Genomic DNA, 18,182 nt, shown 5'->3' on the forward strand with positions numbered 1-18,182 from the left:
CAGCTGAATTTAGAGCTATTTACTCGACAGCTTATGAGTGACCAAAGGAAGCTTATCAAGTGCTAATGAATGCTGGTCCACAAAAGCTAAGGACCGATCTCATATTCTATAAGTGCGTGGGTTCAGATCTTGCTCATAATGAAAAAGAATGGAAATTTATGAGTATATTTAGAAGTGCTTTTTAAATCTTAAAGTCTACCTTAGTCCTTATGAATCCTAGGGTTCCAACAACTAAATTTTTGTACTAGACAATGAGTTCAAAAGATTGGAAAATTTTCAGTATTTTTCATAAGCTTAAAATCTTCTTGTATCAAGGTCAGTATTTTTCAGTATTTTTCAACGAAGCTTTCACAATTTGGAGCTATGAATTTCACTTTTTCAACTAGGCTTTCAAATTTTCAAATCTTCTACCAGTCTGCAATTGATTTGTAATTAATCTTCTGATTTTTGCAACTGAGATTCCAGGATTTATAAATAAATTTTGTAATTTATAGAGTTTTCAGAATTTAGTATGTACAACTAATTTTTTTGATTTTTACAACTGAAATTCTAGGATTTATGATTAAGTTTCCAAAATTTACCACAAAGTTATGGGATAGGATATTTTTATCCATTTTTTTTAAACCTTGGTCCTTCCAAGTCATATCAATTAATTGGATTAGATGGTATTGTTGGGTCTAATCTAATCGTATACATAGCTTGTTGGTATATATTTTTTATTTTTCCTTTGCTTGGTGTTTCGTTGGGGCAACTCCAAATAGAAAGTTTATTCAGAAGCAATAATTAATTCTCATTATGCATCTTTAGGTCTTGATTTTACTTTCAACCAGGAGCTGAGTTTTAAATAATCTTGTTAGACATGATTAAAACAAGATTAAAATCATATGAAGTACAACCCAACTATCCAAGAAAGCATGCAACAGAGCAACTCAATAACAAAGCTATGAGTTTACAAGTCACCAGCTTGTAAGAACTGTTATATATACATGAGATAGGAATAGGATTTGTCTTTAATAGCCACTGACCACATCAATAAAACCACAATCAGATAGATTATATGCAACAGTCTGAACCCAGATGACTATTTCAGAGAATGCAGTCTCAACGCCGAGCTTTTCAACAAGTAATGAACATTTATATAACATGTTCAACATGAATGCAGGCATAAAGATGTCTAAGTTAAGCTTGAATAATAATATTTGTACAGGGATGAAATTCTATTGATACTCATGATTTAAAAGCAAACGAAGGAAATTTGAAAAATCTGATTGTCCTACAGACTTCCTTTTCTAACAAAACAGAACAAAACGGTGGGTTAGCTGGAAAATTCATGAGAAGCACTAACCAAAATTTTGGTGAGAAATGAGAAGCACCGAGAAGCAGAGCAACTATTCCTACTGGCCGAGAAGCTGAGAAGCACCGAGAGGCTAAGAACCTGAGAGAGACGATCACAGAGCCAGCAGAAAGATGACACCAAGAAGCTTGGCTGAGCAGTAGAAAGACCAGATGAAGAAGCTTAGTTGAGACCGAGAAGCAGAAAGACGATACTCTGATTGGAGATGAGGGCAGGCACAACAGACTTTGAGTGTTCTTTTGAAAAACTTGACTGGCGCAGGGCTAAAAATTGAGTGGGAAGGAGAAGCCACGTCCCCCAGAGAGGAAAGGGACGTGGCTTCTACCATGAAGCTACATCCCCCTCTTCAAGGGGGACGTGGCTTCTGCAGAAACCACTTCCCCCTGGAGAAGGGGAGGTGGCTTCTGCAGAAGCCAGCTGGCTCTATTAGAAGCCATGTCCCCTTCTTCAAGGGAGACGTGGCTTCTTCACAAGCTACTTCCCTCTGGAGAAGGGGACGTGGCTTCTGCAGAAGCCAGCTGGCTCTGTGAGAAGCCACGTCCCTCTCTTCAAGGGGGACGTGGCTTCTTCACAAGCCACGTCCCTCTCCTCAAGGGGGGATGTGGATTCTAAAGAAGCCACGTTACTCATGAGTGGGGGACTTGGATTCTGATAAAGCCAGGTCCCCTCAAGAATTAAGGAGACGTGGCTTATTAAATTTTTTTTGTTAAAATAAATTTTTTTCAATCTACGTCCTCTTTTTACTTGGGTGACGTGGATTGTATTCTTTCTAAGTCTAACTTGTAAAATGGGACGTAAATTGGGTAGTAAAAATGCCTTTTTGTAATAGTGATTGAGACATTGTATGAATGAATGTGAATACGAGAATGACTTTCTTAATGCATGGGAGTCAATGCTTGACAAGCATGGCCTTCATCAAAATAAATGGATACAAGATTTGTTTACTGTAAGATCACCTTTTCAAAAATCATATAGCACGGCAGCAATAGGGCATCAAAAACATCAGAGGGTACAAGGATTAATTGAGATAAAAATTTAGCTTATTCATTTTCTTTCCATTTTTGAAAGCTTAAGGTGGAAAACTATGTTAAGGACAGTTAATTGGTGAGTTGGAAAAATCATCCAGGTGGCAACAATTTATTAGAGAAAAATATATTAAGGATATAACCTTAAGTATGTAACACGCTACCCATTAAAATTTTTGTCTTATAATATGGAAGAAGTAATTTAAGTTGTCTAATGATAATATAATTTGTGTCCCTTTTTTGATATAAATTTGTATCCTATTTTAGAAAGAGACTTAAAACCTTATTTTGAAAAACTAGCCCAATCTCATAGTCTGATGAATCTATTCCTCAAAGATGGTCCAACTTGATTGTAAAGCTTAGGTAACTAGCTAGCAAAACCAAAACAAAAAACCTGAATAGTAAAAATAATCTTAATAATAAACTTTAAGAAATGATCTAAAACATTGCAAGGGTTCATCTCCTACATTAATGTATCATTGACATATTAGCTATATACACTACAAAAAAATTGACTTTCAACGGCGACATTTGTCACCGCTAAAAGTCAAAAAGTCATTGCTAAAAGTTTTTAGCAGCGACAAAAAGTCGCCACAATGTCGCCGCGAGAGCTTCTGGCGCTGATTCAATCTGCAGCGATAAAAAAAGTCTCCGTTGAAAGTTGAGAATTTGTGGCGACATTTGTCGCCGCCAAAAGTCAAAAAGTCGCCACTGAAAGTTTTCAGCGGCGACAAAAAGTCACCACAATGTTGCCGCGAGAGCTCTTGTCGCTGATTCAATCTACAGCGATAATAAAAGTCGCCACTGAAAGTTGAGAATCAGCGGCGACAACCATGCATCAGCGGCGACTATTTCTGTCGTCGCTGAATGTTAAGTATCAATGGCGACAGTTGTCGGCACAGAATATTCAAGTTGTTGTTGAAAAGTAATGTTGGTTCACTTACACACATGGCACCACGTCACCGTCCACGTGGCGCCCCACCTCACGCCACGTGTCACCATGTCATCCTCCACGTGTCACCCTCACCTCACGCCATGTGGCACAATGTCACTCTCCACGTGGCATCAATTTATATTTTCATTTTGAAAGTTGTCTCCTCCAAGGTTTGAACCTGTGACCTCCTCCTTTTGTGTCCAACCATTTTGCCATTAAGCTGGAATGAACCTGTAGTCTATTATTACATAATTAAATATATATATATATATACACACATATTATTAAACTATACAAACACACATATATATTAAATATTAAATATTACAAAATATCATTACTATCCTTAAATACTTCAATTTAATTCTTTCAATTTATAAAATTATAAATTATATTATTTATTTTGTTTAAAGTAAACTATAAATATAATTGATACAATATAATTTGTATTATTTATTTTTTTTACTTCTTGAGGTTGTTATATTATTTATTTTAATATTCATATTTATAATTATAATATAAAAAATATCTAAGAATAAATAGTAAAAATACTGATGTTTATACATTAGTAAAAAAATTATAAAAATACAGACAATCAGCAGAGACACTAAAAAGTCACCGCTGAACTGAAAGTCAACTTTCAGCGGCGACTTGTATGTCGTCGCTAAAACTTGCAACATAATTTTTTTAAAGAAATAAAAAAATGCTGAAAATCAGTGGCGACACTAAAAAATCGCCGCTGAAAGTTGACTTTCAGCGGTGACTTGACTTGCAACATAATTTTTTTAAAAGAAATAAAAAAAATGTTGACAATCAACGGTGACACTAAAAAGTCGCTGCTGAAAGTCGACTTTCAGTGGCAACTTGTATGTCGCCACTGAAACTTGCAACATAATTTTTTTAAAAAAATTATAACATATTTTAAAAAATGCTGACAATCACGGCGACACTAAAAAGTCGTCGTTGATTCTCAACTTTCAACGGTGACAGTAAAAGTCACCACTGAAAGTGTGACTTTCAGCGGCGACTTTTGAACTTGCAACATAATTTTTAAAAAAAATTATAAAAATGGCCATATCTTTCACATTTATAACAAACTATTTCTATTTTCTAAAGGTTTTATAATATTAATTATTTGTCCATATGTTAAAATAGTAGAATTTATTGTTCTTCGTTATAACTAGTAAAATAAAAGCAGAAGAAAATATAGAAAATGAAATAGATAACACCCCTTTTGAAATAAATCAACAAAGATACATGAACATAATATCATATATAACTTATAAAAAAATGATATTGCCAAGTAAGTTTAGTAACAAACAGAGAATATTCAAAAGTCCTGTGAAAGAATAGGAACGTTAGGCAGTGGCGACTTTTACTGTCGTAGCTAAAAGTCATTTTTTTTTGTAGTGATATGATAAAAATAATATTTATAGTAATGGAATGATCAATTGAATCTGTAAGTACATGGGGACCTCAAAGAACGTGGCTAGAAGAGAAAAATTATAATGTAAATCATATCAATAAAATTTCTGCATCAAGCAATTCTCCGTGAATTCAAAAGTTGACAACTAAAAACATCGTTACAAAAGATGAAGAGTCTAAAAGAGTATAATGATATAGAATTCATTATAGTGTCTTGTAATGGAGAAAGATGACTATGAAGAAGAATAGAGGGAGGCAACAAAAGTGAAGAGATTAAAACACAAAAGCCTCTTCCACCATGGATGATCTCTTCTCTGGTCACATGGATCCTTATTATTATTAGCATGACTTGTTCCTTCATATTCACTTTCCATTGGATCCCATGTCATGCTACTTTTGTTATTTGAGTCATCCATGTAATTCTGTCTCATCATCTGAACATGCAATCACAAGAAAAGAAAGTTAATCAATTAGTAGTATTTCACAGTCCAATCTCACCATTCATGTGTATGCACGTGCATTTGTTTCAAACACACACAATTTATTTATCTATAAATCTCCTTCCAAAAAACAGTGAAACATACATATCAAACAAGGGGAAATGACAAAAAATACAGACAATGGTGAAAAACATCGTATTGCTTAAATGCTTGGGATATATTATAGGTGTTCTTCCATTGTTGAAAACATCATATTTTCTATATAGTAAAAATGGTATGATTCAATTTCAACCAGAAAACAAGTTATATAATTTTAATGTAAAAGTATATGTTCCTCACCCAACACAATACTTGTGAAGAAATTTCCTGATTAATCTTCAAAATGATATATAATTAGTTACAACATATACCTCTATTATATAGCTCTCTGTGGTTTGATCCTTGGTTGAAGCTTCATCTTGTTGTTGCGTCATATTCTTATTTAGCCTCCTTACTTGAAACAATTCTTCATTTTTTGTACTTGGAGATTGAATGTCTATTGCCTGCCTTTTGCTTTCATATTCAATTTCCTACACATATTTGTAAAAACTCAACAAGAAGTGTAGATAGATCCACCAAAAATATAATAAATGTCTCAAAATCTGAAACAAATGAATTTAATTACTTGTGGCTGCAGAAGATTGCCATGGAGATCCTTCTTACTAGAAACAAGGGGTTCTTGTTCTGTTTTTTTTAAATAAAATTGAATTGAATATCATTGTTTTCAAAACTATGTGAAGATATATTGGGATATATACACATCTACATTCATAGCATTCTAGAATTTGATTAACATTGTATGAAATTTACTTGAAATAAACGGATGGATATGATTATTTCATTAAATTATATTTTTTGGAAGTTGGATGTGTCCTGCTCCTAATTATATTTTTAGAAAAATGAAGAGGAATAGAGCATCACCTTGGTCAACATTGATGGAATTCTGAATGTAAAATATCATAAATTGAAATGTAGTTAATTAATTAACACGGAAGGTAAAGGATATATAAAGTGATTAAAAATATTCAAATTCAATATATATATATAAGAACTTATTGAAATAACATGGTTATCCTCCATCAACCACCTCTTTTTTAGCATTGGTTGCTCTCCTATAGAAGGACCATCATTGTTGACATGAATGCATGCATAAATATACAAGTGGATGGAAAATTAGAATGTAAATAATTAAAATTCTTTTAACATGACCATCATTATCAATCATTATTAATTCTCATTGCTTTTAACTAACACTAGAGCTTGTCTACTAATGATTTATTTATTTGGGGTAAGCATACACGCACATCTATGTAAACGAAAGTAGATGCACATTATTTAATTGCAGAATTTACAATTTTAAGGTATATAATGTAACAAAATTGAATTCATATATCACCTACAATGACATTGTTAAAAAAACATATAACTTCATGAAATTTACAAGTTTTTCCCCTAGGTTGAATGTACAAATTTTTTTTTTTTTAAGAAAGCTCTCATCTATAGTAGACTACAATCCATTTTAAAAGATGAGTCTATGATTGCTTTTGAATTTGCAAAATTTTATCAGAATCTATTTCCTAGTTTCGGGTAGGGGGATACGAGTTTGGCTCTCAGTTATGTGGATAAATGTGTTGATGATGGTGATAGTCTTCTGCCAACACAAAAAACTGAGCAAGGAAGAAGTGAGATTGGCATGTTTCCAACTTGATGGAGGGAAGGCGCCTAGACCTGATGGTTTTTAAGGTCATTTTTATCAATTTTCTTGGGAGAAAGTGGGCAATTGATATGCTGTTTGAAGTTGTGAGGAAGTATTCAGACGAAGGTGTAGACCTACAGGATATTAATAAGACAGATTTGGTTATGATACCAAAAGTTCACAAACTTGAAAATGTTGGGCATTATAAACCTATCAGCCTGTGTAATTTCTGTTATAAGATGATCGCTGAAGTAATGACAAATAGAATGAAGAGCAGTATTATGCCAAAGTTGATTTTCCCAAAATCAGTGTGCCTTTGTTGAGGAGATATTGATTCAAGGTAACATTATTGTGGCACATGAAGCTTTTCATTACGAAGGCGAAGAAGAAGTATGAATTAGCTTTAAAGATTGATATGAGCAAGGCATATGATAAGGTTGAGTGGGATTTTTTTGATAGAAGTTCTGCTCAAAATAGGATTTGCTGAGGTGTGGGTCAAGCAAATTATGGGATGCATTGAATCAATGAAGTACAATATAAATCTATCTGGTAAGAAACTAGCAGATATTACACTAGGTAGGGGAGTAAGACAAGGGGACCCCTTGTCTTCTTATATGTTCATAATTGTTGCTGAGCTACTGTCTAATATGGCTAGGAATCATGTGTTGAAAAATGACATTACTGTATGTATGTATTTTCTTTCCTTTTTTTCGGATGATTCTCTTTTCTTTTTAAGGGAAAATAAAATAAGCTGTGAAATGTTGAGATTTTGAGGTATATGGTAATGCATTAGGTCAACAAGCAAACTTGGATAAATCTAGTGTATTTTTTTTTTTACAAATGTACCAAATGAAGAAGTCACAAGTTTGTGAATGGTTAAGGATTAATGAGGTGGTGGATACTGGAGGTGTACTTGGGGTTACCAGTTATATAGGACAAAGCTAAAACTAATGCACTGGCTTTTATCAGAGAGAAGATGACGAGAAAGAAATAATGATTGAGCAAAATAAATGAATATACAAAGAATAAACATGAAATTGATTTACTGGAAATTCTCCTTTAAAAAAAATCAGATTCCACTTTTAAAGAATATAAACAAAATACATACACAATTTGTCCAGAATATTCCAAGAAAATGGAATTGGTATCATCTACAAATAGTGATGTTAGTTAAGTCATGGATGGTATAACATTATGTGATTTCAAATACAATTTGAACATCTTAATTTTTATTTTACTATAGAAAATAAGGGGAGAATAAACGGGTGAAGAATAGTGGGATACACACTTAAAATCTCAAGAATCAAGTTTATAAATACTTTTGTTTTATTATGCATTAATTATTAAATTTAGTTTTATTCAATAAGACATTTTTTACATCAATTCAAATGTACTCACACTTAAATATTTTAACAATGTTAACTATTCCATGCAACACAGAGGAGTAAACATCTAGTTAAATTAAAGAATAGTGCAAGGAATAGAATTACCTTCAACATCCTCATCCTCACCTTCAACATCCTCATCATTATCATCATTAGCATAATCATCATCATCATCATCAAGACCACACCAGCTCTCTAGTTCCATAATGTGTCATATGTCCCAAAAAATTAATTAAAACGCAACTTTGTCAGCTGTTTTATAACAAACTAAAAAATTGGCGAACAAACTAAAAAAAGAAACTGTAATGAACCAAGGTTTGGATCTAAAATTTATTTCTGTATAAATTATCGAAAGTGATGCACCTATATATGCATCTAAAATCTATTTATAAAGCTACAAACGACTTTGTTTTTGTAAAACTCAGGTGATGAGGAATGAAAATGCACAAATTGGAGCCTAATTAATAATTAGCAATAGAACAACGATTATACCCAGTTTTATTATTTTATTAGTCTGCATTTAATATAATTACAATCATACCCTTATCATTATGAAGCACTGATGTACTTCGTTTACTTTTGAATGAAACTTCCCAATTGATACCCAAAACGATTGCTTGAAATTGAACGAAGGTGAGGTGGGGTGTAGGTTCACTCTTGAAAGAAGGCTCAATTTTTGTTAATGTAATAAATAAATAAATAAATGTATACACACACACACAAAGAATAAACGTGAAATTGATTTACGAGAAATTCACTTTTTAAAAGAAATATCAGGATCCACTTTTAAAGAATATAAAAAGAATACACACAACTTGTCAAGAATATTCCAACAAAATGAAATCTGTATCCTCTACAAATAATGATGGTAATTAAGTCATGGATGATATAACATTATGTAATTTCAAATACAACTTGAACATCATAATTTTGATTTCGATCTTAAGAAGATTCGTAGAAATAAGTTTTTATATATAGAAAAATCCTGGCTTATATATATATATATATCAAATGATTTTTTATATAACAAACTTGAAGTAAATTAAAAATTCACTTGTTGTTGACGATACTAATTTTAGCTGTTATTCTAAAGGAAAATGCTAATCATGCAGAACCGCCATGGATCCCAAACATAGACATGATGAACAATGAATAAATTACTGAAAGAAAGATAGTGTTTTTCTCAAGAGTGCAAATGAATAAAATTAACATCCTCACCCATTTTGTTTAAGCTTAACACTAAACAGACAGAAACCGTTTCACGCACGCACGCACGCACACTAATCTAAATTAAAATAAAAAAGAATGGGGAGAAAAGCATTACCTTGGTTACCAGCCATGGCATCCATATAAGGATCGGTGAATCGGATGTCTTCCTTGCTGTATTGTTGTTTAGTTACATAGATTTCGATCTCCATTGCCTCTTCCACATAGATCTCTACATAATTCCACTCACCTTCTTGAAATTGTGTTTGCAAGTAATGCTTCATTTTTAAACCATACAGAGCTATATTACCAATTTTCCATAAGGGATAACAACCTCCAGTATACCAACTTGCTTCTTCTTCATTTATGAACAATGTAAATTCGTCCAGAGAATGATAGTCTGGTTTAAGAAGAGCACCACCACAGAGAGTTGGGAACTTGTTACGAAACCAAAAAGAAATAGAAGGTCCTTTGGTATGCTTGTGAAGCCATTTTGGGATGCTTTCTTCCCGCATACAGTTAACCCAATCCCTGAATCTACTTTTTGACAAGTTAAACTTTCTTTTCAGACATCGAGCAAAACGTCCCATACATGCTACAAGAAAAGTAGTTAGTTAAGACACATGGTGTACATTGTCAAGATTTCAAGTTTGTGTAACAAACTCTTATATCACATAATCTTTTTTTTTTTTTTGCATAATTGACTTTGTAGGAAAAAATGTGATGGCCACTAATATTCTCACATGGCAGTTATTCCTATGAAACTTGTTACTCATAAATCATAATTGACTTGCTGAAATCCAATACAAATACAAATAATATGGACAAATGACTAAAATTATAATGATAGTTTATTTTCCTTGTAAATGAATAAGAATCTTAATTTAATTTCCATGCCTTTTCCTTTATCTTTTCAAATATTTTTCTATTTCCTTATGGTAAAAATGGATCCTTGTGCATTTTAAAGTTCATCACTAAGGATAAATAATGTATGTATGTATGTAGCTTGAAAATTATAGGTGGGTGTCAGTGCATGAGTGTAGGCATGCATGACTAATGCCCTGTTGAATGTTTCAGAAATTACATTTATATAAATTAAGCATCCTCATCATCATCACCCCCACGCAAGCTCTCTGGTTCCATAATGTGTCATATGTCACAAAAGATTAATTCAAACAATTTCGTCAATATTGATTTTTTAAAAATAAAAAATTGGCAATCAAACCGAACCAAATTCTTTTGGAAAGAAGCTGCAAATGAACAAATTTATGTTTAGTGATGCAGCTATATATGCAACTAAATTCTAGTTTCATTTCCCATCTGGATCTTCTCTAACATCTCAAATTTTGACATACAAACTCAATAATATGCCTGAATCTAGCAAACTACTAAACCCAAGTAGTCGTGAGTTCTAGAGGTGCCCTGAAAAATTTCTTAGTGACCAAATTGTAACTTAAAAGGTAAAAATACAGGTTGAAGAGAAAACAAAAGGTAAAAATTTATTTCGTTTAATATTTGTTGCATTGTTGATTGGACATGTGTTGAACTAGTTATCTATTTTCAATTCATTCTTTCATTGTGTAGAAGCCATTCGAATAAGAGGAGATTATACTAAAGTCTTGATTAATGTTGTTGTCCTTTATTTGTTGGGTTGTATTGTTGCTCACTTCTTGTTGTTGGTTAATTTCATATTAGTTGCATTGCATTATGACTAAATTTTAGATGTAACTCTTTAAAATATGTTTTATCTAGATTTATTACAATTCTTAATTTTATTTTAATTATATGTAGGCTTCAAATAGGTTTTTAGCCTTTAAGCCTATTTAAATTTAAAATATATAAGTTTTAAAGCTTACATAAAAATTTAGCAGCTTTAGTACGCTCAAATCCTTTGAGGCCTAAATTTGGAATTCTTTTTAAAGGTTTACATATGAAGTAGCCCTTTAAAAATGCTTAGACCTAGTCAAGCTTATCACAGGCTCAAGCTTGAGACCTATATAATGTAATTTGTTGTAATTTTATTTAGCTTTTGTTTTGGGTGATATAGTTATGTATATCTTAGGGGAATGACATATAAATGTCAAAGGGATCATTTTATTAAAGTCCGAACAAATTTTAAAGTTTGGAGTAAGCCCCTTAATTCCTTAATTGATATTTTCATATATAATGTAATTTGTTTTCAATTTTAAAACTGAGAAAATGAGTTACAAATTTAACATAAAATTGCAAATTTAAAAAATAAAGTTACAAATCCCTGTAAGTGTTCAAATAATAACAAGTTAGTTTTAAAATTTAATTGTTAAAATTTGTGTTCTCTATTAAAAGTAGGAAATGCAAGTTGCAAATCTAAGGCGATGAAATCATAAATTTGGAAGACAAAGTTGCAAATTCTTAGAAGTATTGAATAAACATCATGATTATTTTCAAATTAAATCCTTAAGATTTAAGTTTCATATTAAAATGAGGAAAATACATTGCAAATTAAAAAAATTTCAAATTTGGAAGATAAAGTTACAAAATATCAAATTGGGGGACGAGTTTGTAATTTTATTTTCTTGTCTTTGTAGCTTGCTTTCCTAATTTTAATAGGGAACACAAATCTTAATTATTAAATTTGAAAAATAATATATCATTATTATTTGAACATTTGCAAAAATTTAAAACTCTGGCTATCAAACTTGTAATTTAGTCTTGTTTGTGATTTTTTTTTTTGAGATGGAATAAACGAAATAACTAAAAGTTTTATGTCATTGTCTGGGAGAATTTTTTTCAAAAGAGAGTAGAATGGCTTCGGGTGGCTTTCCAAGCCATCTTTAGCCACTCTAAATTTATTTTTTTTAACCCCAACTCTATGGTTAAGAATAGAATAAGATGATATATATATATATATATATAATATGATTACAAAATTACTATTGTCCTTCTCATCTCCTCTCACCCTAAAAACTGATGACATCATTATATCTAATTCAAATCTATTAATTTTATAATTATGCTTAAATAATAATTAAATAAATTTATTTAATTATTATTTAAGAATAAATGTTGACAAGTGTGATTTATCTCGTCATACCTTTCCTCAAACAATGCATGCACATATAGTTAGAATATGAACTACTGACATTTTTAAGGTATATAATGTAACTAAATGGAATTCATATATCACCTACAATGACAATTATTGAGACAAGCTATAATATAATGAAATTTACAAAGCAATTTAATCTGTGAATTTTCCCCAACTTTGAAGGTATAAAATAAATTTATATATATATATATATATATATAGAAACTTCTTACACTTAGTGCACTCCCTTCATTTCAAAATATTTGATTTAATTTTAAATGTTTACTTAGAAAAAAGAAATGGCGTGCTTTAGTCAAGTAACATAAAATTTTAATGCAATTAATCTATTTATAAATGGCATACATACCTTGGTCAATATTCGGGGAATCCAAATTTAAGGGACTAGTGAATTGGATATCTTTCATGTTACAACGTTCTCTTATCATATAAATTCCACTCTCCTTTATACGATCCCCACCTCGTTGACAGTCCCACATTGAAATCTGTGCATAATTCCACACACCACCTTTCAATACATGTCTCCTTTCACAATCTTTATTCCATTCCGGTACCCAGAGACATATACAGTCCTCTTTACTTTGGGAAATCCTTTTCAATGCAACCCCTAGTTCGTCGATGTTCGTAGATACTGGTATTCCATTAATGCGCATCCCAAAGTCGAAGCTTGCATAATCAGAACTTGGATTGAGAAGAGCACAAAAACAAAGAGATGGAAAGATGTTACGAAACCAAAAGAAATAGATCCTCCTTTCTTACAAGCATCCATCCATTCTGGCATGCTTGACCTTGGCATGACGAATCGTTTGGAGCGATAATACCCATCTTTACTTATTGGAGCCCCAATTAGTTCCTGTTAAACAAAAGAAATATGTGTGCGCGTGAGTATATAGGAGAGTCTCATAAATAATTAATGGATGTGTAAATATAAAAAAAGAAAATTCCAAAGATAGAAAAATTAATGACCTCACTCAACAATAAGCTTCTCGACTCTAAACTCAATGATATGCAACCTTCTGCCTTCAAATATTTCAGGTTTGGTGGAATCCCTTCCACTTCTTGCAGATGCTTGCACCCTTCTAATATAAGTTCCTCCAAAAGCATGCATTCTTTTATGCATGCAGGCAGTTTTTCTATCCCACTATCCCCCAAAAACAGTCTTCTTAGTGGCACTTTCGGTAGTATTTCTGGAATGTACTTCAAGCTTGAGCAACCCACAGGATTGAGTATTTCAAGACACTGTGACTTGATAGAACGGGGAAGGGTTCTAAGATTGGCACATCCATACACATTCAAGATTTCAAGTCTTTTTAATTCTCCAACCGAATCATCAACGGCAATTAAATTCTTGCAACTACGAAGAGTTAATTCCTTTAAATTTGAGATGCCAGATAAATCAGGTATTTGTGTAATATTTTGGCATTCATCAAGATTCAAAACACTTAGATTCGAGGCCGTCTGCAGAAGATAAAAACCATAAAAAATTGTCTAATTAAAGAAATCATCAATCATCAAATAGAGGGCTACTTATATCCAAATAAATACACATAAGATGGGGTCCTTACCTTAATTATTTCCACCGACTTTAAACAACTATGTGGCACATTCATTATGAAAAGTTTCCTTGCATGAAATTTGGGTGGCAAAGATGATGAAGGATATTCTTCCCATTCTAGCACTTTTAAACTGTTAGGTAGATATTTGGGGCCTTCTGAAAACTTCAAATTCTTTAAACTAATTTTTTGAGATTTTTCATTTTCTCCAAAGTTTTTCCGTCCCAACTTACTTCTGTATATTGGGAAACATTTTCTGAAGCTATGATCCTAACGTTATTTGTCCCCTACAAGCAAAGCAAATAAATAGATGATAAAATTAGAATAGGGAATAAAAAGATGTTGTAAAAAATTATCAGTGACATTCTAAACATGGCAAATAATAAAAATCATACATATTAGCCACACACTTGTCTTTTCTTTTTATGAATTCTTTAATATAATTTCAATTTTATGTATTCATTTCTAAACCAACATAAATCAATCGTTTAAATAACTGTTGATAATGTTAAGGGAAAACACAATCAACAGTCCCTATAATTTTATCAGATTTTGATTTTAGTCCAATAAAACAATTATAGGAAAGGGAGAATGACAATATAAAGTCTCAAAATAGATAACTTATAATAGTTATGTCTCTCAAAAAAATTTTAAAAAAATAAGTTGCAAATATTGATTCAAATAGTTGTAAATAAAATCCTAATTCCAAATTGAAAGTTATCTTTAGAATTTAAATATCTTATTTATAATTAAAACTCTTGAATTTATAACTGTCTGAACATATATTTACATTTAATTTTACAAAAAAAATTGTTGAGGATCTAACTATCAAAATTTATTATTTTGGGACTTTAACGTCATTATCCTTCACAGGAAGGATTATTTTCGTAATAGAAATTAAAAACACCTGGTTAAAGTAAATCTTTTTTGACATGGTATTTTTTAATAAAAAAAATCTCAAAAACCATTTCATCCGACATAGTCTTGATTTCAATTTTTTTTAAAAAATATTATATTAAAGTAAAAAGATTAAAGTACAATAACAGTGTGAGAGGACCAAGACCAGAAACTAAAAGTCGAAAAGAAATAATAATCATGCAATTGTTGGAAATATATAGCGTAAGTTAATGGCTTAATAGAAAATAAGGAAAATAAATGTAAATTTCATGAACTGTGATTCCTTCGGGAAAAAAATTGGTGAAAAGAACAATAAAATTATAAGGCAAAAATGGGGGGAAAAGTTTATCTGTCCATATGATATATATTTCTGTGTTATTCTTTATAACAGGAACAACTTATGAGGGGGAAAATTAAATCTCATAAATAGTGATGCATCCAAAATTGAAGAGAAGAAATTATGCAAGGAACAATAAGATTATTAATAAAAGAAGAAGAAAAAAAACATATCCCAATTAGTGTTACTCATAGTTCCTCCAAATCATGAACCAGTGGAAAACAAAATCAAGAAAAAAAATAATAATGAAGTCCCAGTCAAAATTTTCATACTGTTACAAAACAAAACCAAAATTTATATGAACCAAAAGCCCTTCATTATTAGATATTTAAATTTTAGATTTTCATTTGCTCTATTTTACTATTTTAGCTCTATTATTTAGAAAGCATTATTTAATTATGGTTTCAAGTTTATGAATTTTTTTTCCTAATCAAGCCAATGAAAATCTTATTCTTAAATGAATACAACCATTACAACATATCGTAAAACAAAGAAAAAATATTTTCCTAATTGAAATCAAAACAAGTACTCCCTCCGTTAAAAAATATAAGGCATTGTTAATCTTTTGAAGTGTAATTATTGTCTTTTTTTTTTCAAAAATGTCTCTATTAATGAATAACTTTATATTTATTAATAAAGATAAATATAAAAAGATAGGATTAGTTTAAAAGTAAATAACTACTTTATTAAGGTGAAATTTAGTTAAAAATATTTTATATTTTTAAACGGAGGGAGTATCATATTTCATAAGGAGGAAACAAATTAAACTTCAAAAAATAGGTCCTGTCAGCTTTACTAGTTATAAAGTCTTTCTTCCTTTGTAAGTTTTCTCGAAAACCAATCCATTTAGCATAGGTGACATCAAGAAAATAATAGTGAACCAGATCTTTGAGCCAAAAAAAAAAAAAAGAATGCAAAGGCCTGTTTCGTTTCTGTTTTAAAAAAATTTTGTTGTTTTAAAAATAAAAAATTTAAAATTCATTTAAATAAGTATTTTAAATTTAATTATTTTAAAATTGTTCTCATTTTTTAAAAAAATAGAGACATTAAGTTGTTTTTATTTTTTTTTTCTTATTTCAGGACATATGACATTTGATTATTGAAAAAATATGGATCGCTTAATCAAATTCTATCATAAAAATCACTATTAATTGCCTACAACTATCAATATCCACTTATTTTTTAATTCTAAAAATATTTTTAAATTAATATAACCAAAACAGACTTTTATTTTGTTTTGTTTTTAAAAACAATTCTAAAAACTATATTACAAAATAGTTTCTAAATAATAAAAAAATAGAAATAGAAACCAAACAAAACCCTAAATAATCTAAATTGGTGCTACATACTGTATTTTCTTCCAAAACTTGAACAATATCTTGATTGAGCCATAATCTGGTGCGTTTTTTCTGGCTTGTTTGGCGATTCTTGATGAACAATTGTCTTCCATATCTTGTATTAAATCGTGCATCCAGATATGATCAACCTCAATCTTAATGAGGCATTTGTCTTCCAACAGACTAATACTGTAGTCTGGATCAAGATCGTGAAACACGTCCCTCCATTTCTTTGACATAATTCAATGATCTTCCTTTGAAGAGTTCATTGAAGAAGCAAGCAATATCAAGAAAAATTCTTTTTCAGCTGGCCCTAAGCCATCATAGCTTACTTTCAATATTTGATGAATGTTTTTATCATGAATTCTTTTATACAAATTTAATGCAGAATCCCACTCCTTATTGTCTTACCTTTCAAGTTAGAGCCAATAACTTCTAGTGCTAAGGGAAGACCTTGCACATATCGCATCACCTTTTCCACAACTTCCTTGCAACTTGCATGAACTTGCTTGCTTCCAAAGGCTTTCAAAGTTAATAATTCAAGAGATTCTTCATCATTCAATGCCTTCATCTCATATTGTCTCTTGACTCCATGGTTTGCAAGTAAATGCTTATCCCTTGTCATAATAATAATCCTACTACCAGCACCAAACCAATCACAATTACCAGCTAATTTTTTCAATTGCTTGTCCCCATCAACATTATCAAGAATCAAAAGGATTTTTTTTTTTTCGTTTGAACCTCTTTTTTATAATTGCAACTCCTTTGTTTACATCTTCAATTTTCATCTCTACCCCTAAAATCTGTGAAAGCATTTTCTCTTGCATTCTTTCTAAGCTACTTGAGTTGCCTTTAATATCATGGAGAAAACACAGACCTTTAAAATCATTTGCTAATGAGTTATACATGACACGTGCTATAGTTGTTTTACCTATCCCCCAAATTCCATAAATTCCAAACATGATGACCTCTTTATTTGATCCAAGTTGTAATTGAGATTTTACTGTTGAAATCTATGGTCTATTCCAACAAGATTATCATCGACATGTAACAAGAGACTACTATTGATTGTGATAGAGATTTCTTTCACAATCTCTTCAATTATCTCACATTCATATCGACCATGACAAATTATAGAGAGAGAGAGAGAAATCACAAATAAATCCATGTTTGCTATGCAAGTAATTCATAATAATTTCTTATAATCTAATATGAAGCTATGTAAAAAGAAAAATCAAAGATCAATGGTGCAAATTACCTAGGTATGAAATGTTTGCCAGAGATATTTGCCACATCATGTAGTGCAAGCTTCCAATTTTGCATCTTGTTCTCATCAGCTCTGTTTTTAATTTTTTGTTCGTCTAAAGCTCGTGCATAGTTTCCTTTTGATGTCGCATTCTGATGGCTCCACATCATAAAATATTGGCCAAATTCGTCGTCCATCTCTCTTAAAACTATCTCTCTTAGAA

At 31.0% G+C, this 18,182-nt stretch overlaps 1 protein-coding gene across 3 annotated transcripts in view; it reads right to left on the minus strand.

Moving 5' to 3' along the window:
• Nucleotides 1-4,849: 4,849 nt before the first annotated feature.
• Nucleotides 4,850-18,182, minus strand: part of LOC129313709 (disease resistance protein RPV1-like) — a 23,536-nt gene continuing 10,203 nt past the window's right edge. For all 3 annotated transcript variants that reach the window (XM_054957025.1, XM_054957027.1, XM_054957026.1), the window contains 2 exons: nt 5,589-6,329; nt 4,850-5,172 (listed from right to left, as the gene is read on the minus strand). In XM_054957025.1, the coding sequence (XP_054813000.1) occupies nt 6,193-6,329 (137 nt within the window). In that variant the 3' untranslated portion in view covers nt 4,850-5,172; nt 5,589-6,192. The remainder of the gene's footprint in view (nt 5,173-5,588; nt 6,330-18,182) is intronic.

Source organism: Prosopis cineraria, unplaced genomic scaffold (genome assembly GCF_029017545.1).
Source record: "Prosopis cineraria cultivar Desert tree isolate PC_DT_omini unplaced genomic scaffold, ASM2901754v1 PC6, whole genome shotgun sequence".
Taxonomy (NCBI): Eukaryota; Viridiplantae; Streptophyta; class Magnoliopsida; order Fabales; family Fabaceae; genus Prosopis; species Prosopis cineraria.